This window comes from Dermacentor silvarum, chromosome 8 (assembly GCF_013339745.2).
Source record: "Dermacentor silvarum isolate Dsil-2018 chromosome 8, BIME_Dsil_1.4, whole genome shotgun sequence".
Lineage (NCBI taxonomy): Eukaryota > Metazoa > Arthropoda > Arachnida > Ixodida > Ixodidae > Dermacentor > Dermacentor silvarum.
In genome coordinates this window covers 19,455,986-19,466,708 of record NC_051161.1, presented here as the reverse complement: position 1 = coordinate 19,466,708, position 10,723 = coordinate 19,455,986, and the positions used below count along the sequence as shown (strand labels likewise).

The window sequence follows — 10,723 nt, the reverse complement described above, 5'->3', positions numbered from 1 at the left end:
AGGACATTGCTCACCTTTTATTTAGTTTTCAAGCAACGTGGGACAACGTTATTAGAGGTTACCGATAACATTGAAAGTAAAACTCAAGGTGTGCGTCCTTAAATCGACATTAGGACAACAGCGGAAGCATGATCGAATTCCAACTATTTTACGCAAGCGAATTCAAATGCATGCCAAGAGCAATGTAAAGATTAACTCAGCGTACAGTAAAATCAAGGTTGTGGTAAACTAGTTGCTTTAAAAAAAATACAACTAAAGCGAACATTTTCTTTTGGAGATTTCATTGCGCGCGCTCGAGCAACTTTTTGTCTATGTTTACACATGATTTAGCATAAGGGGGAGTAAATGTAGCCCCTTTCCTGGGATGAATTCCTGGGATGAGAGTTAGGCGGTTCGATAAACTCCTACATTCTCCCTACTATCCATGTGCGGTGGCCGGTACCACGGAGACTATGCTCGATGCCACTAGGAAAGCAAAAGAACTCTGCTCCTATAAGAACAGCGTTATCAAGAACTCCCAAGAGTCCTTGAAGTACTGGAAAAATGTGCTTCACCGAAGAGTTGATGGTATTCCACTAAAAGACTGTTCAAACGCCAAAGGTTCGACAGCCTGGTTGGGAGAAGGCACTACCTCTCTCAAAGGAAAGGAATATATCAACTTGGTGAAGTTTCACATTGCTGCCATTCCGAACCTTACGAGATTAGAGAGAGGCAGAGATGTCCCTGTGAAGTGCAGAGCCGGCTGCGATACTGCCGAGTCCTTAGGGCACATCCTACCATACACCACCTACAGGGTCACCGTACACACCACCCAAGAATCCATAGACATGATTTGCATCGTCAGACACTTAGCCAAAAGGCTAAAAGAAAGGCTGGAAAGTTGAACTGGAGCCCCACTACCGGACGACAAAGGGCACAAGAATTCCAGATCTGGTGATCAGAAGGAGTTAAGTTGGCTGATCCAATCAGCCTTGCATGCATTGAACGCCACCCGGGGGCCACAAGCATGACACTCGCGCGGTTGTTTATTCTTTCACAGCCGACGTCGTTTGGGTTCTTAGAACAGCGCTGCTTTTCGAGACGGGGACCGCTGGGGATGGCGCACTTCCACTGCGGTGCCTAGGATATACGGACATTTAACGGAGAAGCGTACGTATACCGAGAGGCCAAGCAGCCGCCTCACAGCGCGCATGTCACTCAGCGGCATATAGGCGCGCTCTTGGGGGCTAACACAAGCACAGGCACTGCCGGTGGTGGCGGCATTCCCGTTGCGGTGTGGGAGACACACAGTTTACGCCGCCGAGCATACGTATGTAACGGGAGACCTCGCGGCAACGCCGCGCTCGAGTACGATTCTGCGGCATGTCCGGGGTTTAGTGGCTCGCGGGGCGATTTATGTGTTCGTGGGGCATGCCATTGCACCGGGCCAACTGCACCGAGGCATCTGAGCCTCGAGCAAGGGGGCCATGTGGCTTTCGTTTAAGTGATATTCGTCGGTGTGTTCCAAAAACCGGACTGGAAATTGGGGGCGGGTAATGTGTATTGTTGATCACGCCTACTTGAAAAAGAACTGATTGGTAGAATGTGAGCGAGGGGACCTAAAACAAGAGTCCCGCCCCAATTCGCAAGGGATTTAAACGGGTGTGTATAGATGAAACGGGGGGAAGCGAGCGAGCCGAGAATCGGCCGCCGCTAGTCGGTGTATGCCACTTTGTCCTACAATAAACTGATGTATTCCTAAGTTGGCCTCTCTGAGTGCAATGTGTCACCGGACGGCTACGAGGACTCTGAAGAATCGTCTGCCTGGAAGACCTGGAGGAGGAGAAGAAACGTAACTGAAGGGATGGCCAGACGATCATTCTAGATGCTTAGGTAGTCGGGACTCGTATTCGTCTCTCCGATTCCCACGACCAACAAGAGAAACATCTCTTCCCTGAACTTCTCGCTCTTGTGGATCCCACCTCCCGAGCAGTTGTCTCGTCGGTGACCGTCTTACCGCGGGACTTGGGCCAGGGAATCAGTGAACACTTTGGCCGATATTGGCCTGGGTCGAGAAGACCTAAAATTATTAACAATTAGATGTCTTCAGGGGGGTTTACGGGCTTTCCGCGTTCACCAGCGTATGACGTCGACACGTGTTGGCTGAAGGCTGGTACGGCATTCCTCTTCTCGTCGCTATGCCGAGAATGCGGCTCTCTGGGACCTGAACTTCTTAGCTTCCAGATAACCGGTTCCTCTGCCTTCAGAGTGATAAGTTTTTGGACTCTTTACCTCAATTTGCATCCCTCCTAGATATGTTGATTGAATAAAGATGAAAAAAAAAAACAGCCGTTTGACAATGGCTCAAGCGGTATATTTCAATCATGGAATGACAAAACTACGCCATCTCTACAGTCAGCAGGCAACGAGATCAGGGCCGGTATTTTGTAGCGATACCTTACCACTTATTCTATACTAGTCTTATCCACCGCTCACGGCCGGCTGATCCCGTTGATAACGCGAGCGGACCGCCGCTCTGATTACTGACAAAGCGCGATAAGCGCGAAAAGGCATTATTACCGGCAAGGCATCGCTACAAAATACCGACCCAGAAACCCGTCAAGGGCGCCATGGCGGTTCGCTGTTACTACTGACCTCGCGCAGTGGACGATTATGCAACACATCTCAAGCAAACCACGGCGCCAAGGCGGCACAGTATACCTGGTGGCGACAGTGGGTAGCACTGTCCGATGAACGAACGACAGGCAACATAAATGTTGGACCAGGCAGAGATACATCCTACTCTGCCTCGTCGAGGAGCCGTACGCTGCTCCTATTCGTGTGTCTACGATGGCAACAAATTTCTGCGAGGTTCCACGGTTCACATATCTTACGAACCGCAAGTTTACGTGCCGATAAGTGACGTAGACAACGCACGGCGTGAACACACCATTTCATAGAGGATGTTCGTATCCATACAGTCACCCAACCATAAAAGCATTTAATGATTCAGGCACATCAAAACCAGGAACAACGAGCAAGGCGAAATTTATCGCCAACCAGTTTTTAAAATGGTCGTCATTACCATCATGAGCTAATCAGGAAAATTTACTGGCGAGAATAACTAACATCTTTCCCATTTATTGGCATTGTGTGCTTTTGTAGAGGCATGTTGATCTCTTGAGTCGGTGATGAGCGATGTGGAAGAACCGAGAATGTGTACGAAGCCCTCGTTCCCGATACGAGAAGGATGCCTTACATATTCGCTGAATGCTGAAACGAGTACCGAGATCAACCTAAGGAACAAAGCCAAAGAAAAGAGTTGTTCAACCAATTCAAAAGCGGATGAAACCAGACAGATTTTTAACCGGGATGAACCGGAGAAATGAACAACCAACGGGCTTTGTGGATACAACGGTGACACTGGAAATACTACCGAAATATAATGAATTCGACCTGCGCCTAATAGCGCTGACGCTTTGTCATACATCCGTTCTCCATATAACAAAAGGAGCACATAAAAGGTGGGTACATACGAAATGAACAAATCAGTACGCGCACACTCAAACACGCGCACACACGCAAACGCACACACGCAAACGCACACACGCAAACGCACACACGCAAACGCACACACACGCAGTCAACGTACTACTACGAAAGCGCACAATGTGAATTAATGCCCATTACTCTCGCCACCAAAAATTTACAGGTCAGCTCGTGAAGAATAACAACCCTTCTGAAAAACTGGGTGGTCTACGTAAACAGACCTTACTGTTCTGCTTCGTATTCTGATAATTGTAGAAGCGTCATCCATTCGCTCAGCGACGTACCACTCTTTCAAAGCAGAAAAACGTGCTATACGAAACATTAAATATGCCTGCGTAAAAAAACCAAACAGAACTGTAGAAGTACATCTGATGGACGGTCACGGGACGGCGACTACAAGCAGTCCTTCCGAGCATCAACACGCCGCCATCACAGTGCAGGACATCGCCGACACGGAGGCGTACCACGGTTTCAGAGGTTAGAAGAAGCGGGCTGTTTAGAGTCTGCGCAGGACGATCGGGCAAGATTGTCACTCTTGAAGGCCAGGAATGTCCTTGCTGTAAATGAGCGTGCTCGAACAATTATCTCGTGCCACAAGCGATAACACCCTCGCATCTTGAAACGGCACAAGGCCTGTTTGTTGGTCATTCTAAAACAGTCGGAGTACAGTCGGGTGTATGTGATATTTAGCAAAAATTAAGCACAAGGGCTCCAGGATAGGTCCAGTATACCAGTAGGACGCCATCGGCGAGAGAATGTAGCAATGCAAACATGGTCCGTCACAGGGCGAGTGAAGCTCGAAGTAATTCACTCTGGAGAGCAGACCGGAGAGTCAATGTGCAGGAGCAGGCTGGGTGTCCTTGTGGACCGCAATCGAAAATCAGCTCAGAATCTGGAACGACACAGTACTTATTTGTTAACCACTGGATGATATAGCCGTAGTATTATGAGCCATCTGTGCACGACACTTACCAGTAGTAGTGCAGGGCGAGGAGGACAGTCGAGTCTGCCAGCAAGACGCCATCGGCGAGAGAATGTAGAAGTGGTGATAGTCGCTCCTGGAACGGGTGGGGCTCGTGCGCGAAGTAATCTCCACTGGAGAGTAGACCAAAGAGTGTCCTTGTGGACCGCAATCGAAAATGAGCTCAGAATCTGGAAGGACAAAGTGCTCATTTGTCAACCACTGGATGATACAGTCGTAGTATTGTGAGCCGTCTGTGCACGACACTTACCAGTAGTAGTGCAGGGCGAGGAGGACAGTCGCGTCTGCCAGCAAGACGCCATCGGCGAGAGAATGTAGAAGTGATGATAGTCGCTCCTGGAACGGGTGGTGCTCGTGCGCGAAGTAATCTCCACTGGAGAGTAGACCAAAGAGTGTCCTTGTGGACCGCAGTCGGAAATGAGCTCAGAACCTGGAACGACACAGTGCTTATTTGTTAACCACTGGATGATATAGCCGTAGTATTATGAGCCGTCTGTGCACGACACTTACCAGTAGTAGTGCAGGGCGAGGAGGACAGTCGCGTCTGCCAGCAAGACGCCATCGGCGAGAGAATGTAGAAGTGATGATAGTCGCTCCTGGAACGGGTTGTGCTCGTGCGTGAAGTAATCTCCACTGGAGCGTAGACCGGAGAGTGTCCTTGTGGACCGCAATCGAAAATCAGCTCAGAGTCTGGAACGACACAGTGCTTATTTGTTAACCACTGGATGATATAGCCGTAGTATTATGAGCCATCTGTGCACGACACTTACCAGTAGTAGTGCAGGGCGAGGAGGACAGTCGAGTCTGCCAGCAAGACGCCATCGGCGAGAGAATGTAGAAGTGGTGATAGTCGCTCCTGGAACGGGTGGGGCTCGTGCGCGAAGTAATCTCTACTGGAGAGTAGACCAAAGAGTGTCCTTGTGGACCGCAATCGAAAATGAGCTCAGAATCTGGAAGGACAAAGTGCTTATTTGTCAACCACTGGATGATACAGTCGTAGTATTGTGAGCCGTCTGTGCACGACACTTACCAGTAGTAGTGCAGGGCGAGGAGGACAGTCGCGTCTGCCAGCAAGACGCTATCGGCGAGAGAATGTAGAAGTGATGATAGTCGCTCCTGGAACGGGTGGTGCTCGTGCGGGAAGTAATCTCCACTGGAGCATAGACCGGAGAGTGTCCTTGTGGACCGCAATAGAAAATCAGCTCAGAACCTGGAACGACACAGTGCTTATTTGTTAACCAATGGATGATATATCTGTAGTATTATGAGCCGTCTGTGCACGACACTTACCAGTAGTAGTTCAGGGCGAGGAGGACAGTCGAGTCTGCCAGCAAGAAGCCATCGGCGAGAGAATGTAGAAGTGATGACAGTCGCTCCTGGAACGGGTGGTGCTCGTGCGGGAAGTAATCTCCACTGGAGCGTAGACCGGAGAGTGTCCTTGTGGACCGCAATCGGAAATGAGCTCAGAACCTGGAACGACACAGTGCTCATTTGTTAACCACTGGATGATACAGTCGTAGTATTGTGAGCCGTCTGTGCACGACACTTACCAGTAGTAGTGCAGGGCGAGGAGGACAGTCGCGTCTGCCAGCAAGACGCCATCGGCGAGAGAATGTAGAAGTGATGATAGTCGCTCCTGGAACGGGTGGTGCTCGTGCGGGAAGTAATCTCCACTGGAGCGTAGACCGGAGAGTGTCCTTGTGGACCGCAATCGAAAATCAGCTCAGAACCTGGAACGACACAGTGCTTATTTGTTAACCACTGGATGATATAGCTGTAGTATTATGAGCCGTCTGTGCACGACACTTACCAGTAGTAGTGCAGGGCGAGGAGGACAGTCGAGTCTGCCAGCAAGACGCCATCGGCGAGAGAATGTAGAAGTGATGATAGTCGCTCCTGGAACGGGTGGTGCTCGTGCGGGAAGTAATCTCCACTGGAGCATAGACCGGAGAGTGTCCTTGTGGACCGCAATAGAAAATCAGCTCAGAACCTGGAACGACACAGTGCTTATTTGTTAACCACTGGATGATATAGCCGTAGTATTATGAGCCGTCTGTGCACGACACTTACCAGTAGTAGTGCAGGGCGAGGAGGACAGTCGAGTCTGCCAGCAAGACGCCATCGGCGAGAGAATGTAGAAGTGGATGACAGTCGCTCCTGGAACGGGTGGGGCTCGTGCGCGAAGTAATCTTTCCTGGAGCGTAGAGCGGACAGTCAATGTGCAGGAGCGGACTGGGTGTCTTGTGGGCCGCAATCGACCCTCACCCCTAAGGACAACAGTGAAGAAAAAAGCTAGCTGTCAAGCGATTGGCAATCTGGAACAGATGCCGTGGAGCCGAGAGCAACCGCTAAAGAGAATAGAAGCCATCGCTACTTCGTGAATGTCAGCCTGTATTTTGAACATGAATAGAAAGGTTTCGAAAAAGACGGAAAACTGAGGATGGAGATAATGAACCTCATTAAAGGCAGAAAGAAAAGTGAGCGACGGAGACGACGTAGATTCAGTAATCACAAGCTCTGGTCAAATCAAGGGCATAACAGTTGCCGAGCCGCTAATTCACAGATGGAGAGGTTCGTTATCGAGGAAACAGCGTCTGACGAATTTTAGGAAGTAGTGGAATATGGCATGAAGGTAATTACAATTTGAGAGATAGCCCAGTATAAATGAGCTGACTAATGACGAATGATTGCGATAATGCAGCAATAGAAAGTAACCAGTCAGCATCAGTCAATCAGTCCCCGGATCATGGCAGTTACGTGAAACTGCCTAAACTAAAGATGTTAATGTTTGACGGCTACAAGTTGATGTGACAAAGACTTTGGACACAGTGTGAAAGCGCAATTCATTTTCGTCAGAATTTTCCACAAGTTCCACTATTTTGCCTTTGATGGCAAGGCAGCTGCATTTATTTTAGGGCTGCAGTAGACCGATAATTATACAGCTGTGTAGCTTTTGAAGGAATTATGGGGTTTTCCGTGCCAAAACCACGATCTGATTATGAGGCACGCCGTAGTGGGAAACTCCGGAAATTTGAACTACCTGGGCTTCTTTAACGTGCACCTAAATATAAGTACACGGGTGATTTAGCATTTCGCCCCCATCGAAATGCGGCCGCCATGGCCGGGAGCCTTTGAAGGAAGAATACGGTAATGAACATTTAAAGGAAACTCCCATGAATGCGTTGATCAAGCTAAAAACCAGTCAAAAATTCTGATGAACTCAAAGGCTTGAGAGGATTCGGCCAGACCGTCTAAGTACACATGATTGCAGTGAAAGTGCTCGGAGTGAATGTAGATTTGTGCGCTCCAATGATGATGCCAATTTGGAAGCGTAGGACGCCACGAGAACCATTCATGGACTTCTAGTTTTATAAAGGGAGTCCAAGCTACTCCGGGCACAATGAACAGTCTGTACGAGGAAGAAACAAATGAATGTCTAGTGCAGAGTCACGAAACAGATTTTTGCAAGAACAAGATGCATCGACTGACTCCATTACTCCGAAGGCAGTGAAGAATGCTCAAAGAAAATGGATTGATAGACTAAACTTCACGCGCAAGACTTGAAAGCTCAGTCCCAAAATTGCCTGGTTGCCAAACCAGGCTACTCGAATCAAAATACATTTCACTGAAGACTGCCGCCGATCAATAATATAGGACATGAAGCAGAAGCTTCGATACGAAGCCATGCTCCCGGTACGCGAGACCAAAATATAGGGCAAAATCTTGCAACGCAACCCTAGTTTGCAAGCGTTGCGAAGCCAAAGGAAATGTGCAGAAGAAAATCAACGAGAGCAAGTCAAACAATGCAAAAGGAGAGTGCGATGTGGCTGATAGCAACTAGCATCTCCTAAACAGTATCAAGACTATTCAGTTCTATACACGGCGACAGCATGGGCAGAATGTTAAAATAGAGTAGAGGATGCAAGAATTTCATGTGGAAGCCAACAAGAGTACATGGGCCTGTGTGGCACGAAAACTAGGTTGTAAATTCGACCGCACAGGTACTCACGCTGGGAGCATTCGGACGAAGATAAAGCGAGAGGACTGTAGTATAGAATCTGCCAAACAAAATCCAGATGGTGAATTAGTAACTAATCAAGGCCATTGAAATAGACGTATTATCAAAAGGATGACTTCGTCGACTTAACGAAGAGTAAGTTATATACGAACAGGATGGAAATATTGATTGCGGATTACAACTGAAAAACGCAAGAGACACGGGGCCATGGGCCCATGGCCAAGAGACGCTGGGCCATGGACCATGGACTGGATTGTCCATGGACCATGTGGTGTAGAATAAGTACGAAACGCGAAACCCTTCACGGTTCTTCACGCCGCAGAAACTGACTAAATTTACGAAATCACAAAGTTGTGGAAAATGGAAAATGTTGCCATAACTCCTCAGAAGAACAATGCATGAATGGGGCCATGTAGTTACATTGTAGCGCCCACCGACGCCGCAATGGGGAGCGCTTTGGTCGGCAGTATCAGACTATCAGTCTCTCAAGGAAGACAAAAATAGAGGCGCAGCACGTGCTCGAGGCGCAAGCTCGGCACTCGCCGTGTCGTTCTAGAAGCTAGCCTGAACGCTGGTCGTCGCAGCCGCCGCTCGGCTCGCCGCCGCCTTCGCCCTTCTGTCAAAGTAAAGGTAGGGACGACGGCACGGCTCCTTAGCCACTCACGTCCTCCTACTACATCATCATCGACTGTTCAGAAGGATGGAGAGAGAGAGAGATAAGACTCCCATGCAATGAACAACACATTCGGTATTGAGGGGAATGTACAACTGCAGTGCAAGATATTGCACGCCTGGAATGGCAGAACAAGCGCTGTCGGAAGAATCTGAACGCGTTAAATACTATATGCTGCATCAAGCAATTCGAGAAGACCTACTATCAACGAAGAAAGCATATTGACACGTATACATGTTTATCTTTCACCGGTGGCCGCTTTCCACCGGCTAACAAGTGTTAAACGTTATCGCTCGGCGCAGGACGCGCCTGCATCGGAAGCTTCTCGAACGTTATCGATGCTTCTATCCGTCTGTGGTCACCGACGGTCATGTAATCTGGTTGTATGAGCGACGCGAATTGTCTAGAACTTTCTGGAAGACACGCGGGCATCAGGAATTAATCTGGAACCTTCGATGACTCAGGTATAAAAGCCGACGCGTTTCGCCGCTGATCAGATTTTCGACGATCGGCGACTGTGTTCGCCGCTATCGTTGTGCTTTGAGAGTACCTTGCTTTTGTAGGCAGAGGTTCGCCCAATAAACAACCAGTTTCGTCATACAGTTTTACGACTTTTCTTCAGCGTCACTACTACGTGACATCTGGTGGAGATGCTAGTGCGTTCATGCAGTGAACGCCCCCGCAAAGCCGCGATCCAAGCCCGAAATCGGAGGACAACGCCAACGTCGCCAAGGACCAGCGAGCTAGCCGTAAGCAGCAAGGACTTCTGCCGGAGTACGGACTTTTTCCCGAGAAGACCACAGCAATCAAGGCCAAGTCAATGACCCCAATGGCAGCCCCAGCGTCCCCCATCCTGCTGCAACAACCTCGGGAGCCACCGACCTTCCGTGGATCATCGGCTGAAGACCCTGAAACCTGGCTGGAGACATACGAGCGGACCGCGACGTTCAACAAATGGAGCGACGACGACAAGCTGCACCATGTCTATTTTTCGTTGGATGACGCTGCTCGGACCTGGTTTGAGAACAGAGAGACCACCCTGGTTACGTGGGACCTTTTTCGTGAGAGCTTCGTGAGGACCTTCACGAGTGTCGTACGAAAGGAGAGGGCAGAGGTTCTCTTAGAAACCAGAGTGCAATTGCCGAACGAGAACATCGCGATCTTTACGGAGGAGATGACTCGCCTCTTCCGCCACGCCGATCCCGACATGTCTAAAGAAAAGAAAATTCGGTTCTTGACGCGGGGTGTCAAAGAGCAACTATTCGCCGGATTGATGCGCAACCCGCCCAAGACTGTCGCCGAATTTCTTTCCGAGGCTACAATGATCGAGAAGACGCTTGAAATGCGCGTCAGGCAATACAACCTCCGTGCCCTGACCAACTACGCCGACGCTCTAGCGCTAGGCGCCGACGACCTGCGCGAGACCATCAGAGCGGTCGTTCGCGAGGAGCTGCATAAGCTCTTTCCCAGGTCGCAGTCTCACGTGGCATCTATCGCCGACGTCGTCAAAGACAAAGTTCAG

At 49.5% G+C, this 10,723-nt stretch overlaps 1 protein-coding gene across 7 annotated transcripts; it reads right to left on the bottom strand.

Annotated features, from left to right (window-relative positions):
* Positions 1 to 578: 578 nt before the first annotated feature.
* LOC119460747 (uncharacterized) lies at positions 579 to 9,718 on the bottom strand. 7 transcript variants are annotated; one of them, XM_037721823.2, is made up of 9 exons: positions 6,581 to 9,707; positions 6,321 to 6,500; positions 6,061 to 6,240; positions 5,541 to 5,720; positions 5,281 to 5,460; positions 5,021 to 5,200; positions 4,761 to 4,940; positions 4,501 to 4,680; positions 579 to 4,420 (listed from the first exon to the last, which is right to left on the bottom strand). In XM_037721823.2, the coding sequence occupies exons 1-9, from the start codon at positions 6,630 to 6,632 to the stop codon at positions 4,308 to 4,310; spliced, it is 1,425 nt and encodes a 474-aa protein (XP_037577751.1). In that variant the 5' UTR covers positions 6,633 to 9,707; the 3' UTR covers positions 579 to 4,307. The 7 variants fall into 7 exon arrangements, with proteins under 7 accessions (XP_037577751.1, XP_049527940.1, XP_049527939.1 ...); XM_049671983.1 differs by lacking the exon at positions 6,321 to 6,500 and having other exon boundaries at positions 6,581 to 9,718; XM_049671982.1 differs by lacking the exon at positions 6,061 to 6,240 and having other exon boundaries at positions 6,581 to 9,713.
* Between the last annotated feature and the right edge of the window lie 1,005 nt (positions 9,719 to 10,723).

What these genes read in the sequence shown, in the direction of transcription:
- LOC119460747 (XM_037721823.2), bottom strand. Translation starts at nt 6,632, where the DNA reads ATGGCGTCTTGCTGGCAGACTCGACTGTCCTCCTCGCCCTGCACTACT. An exon ending in CTCGCCCTGCACTACTACTG is followed by an intron (nt 4,681 to 4,760) that starts GTAAGTGTCGTG and finishes TTGTCCTTCCAG; the next exon opens with ATTCTGAGCTCATTTTCGAT. An exon ending in CTCGCCCTGCACTACTACTG is followed by an intron (nt 4,421 to 4,500) that starts GTAAGTGTCGTG and finishes GTGTCGTTCCAG; the next exon opens with ATTCTGAGCTGATTTTCGAT.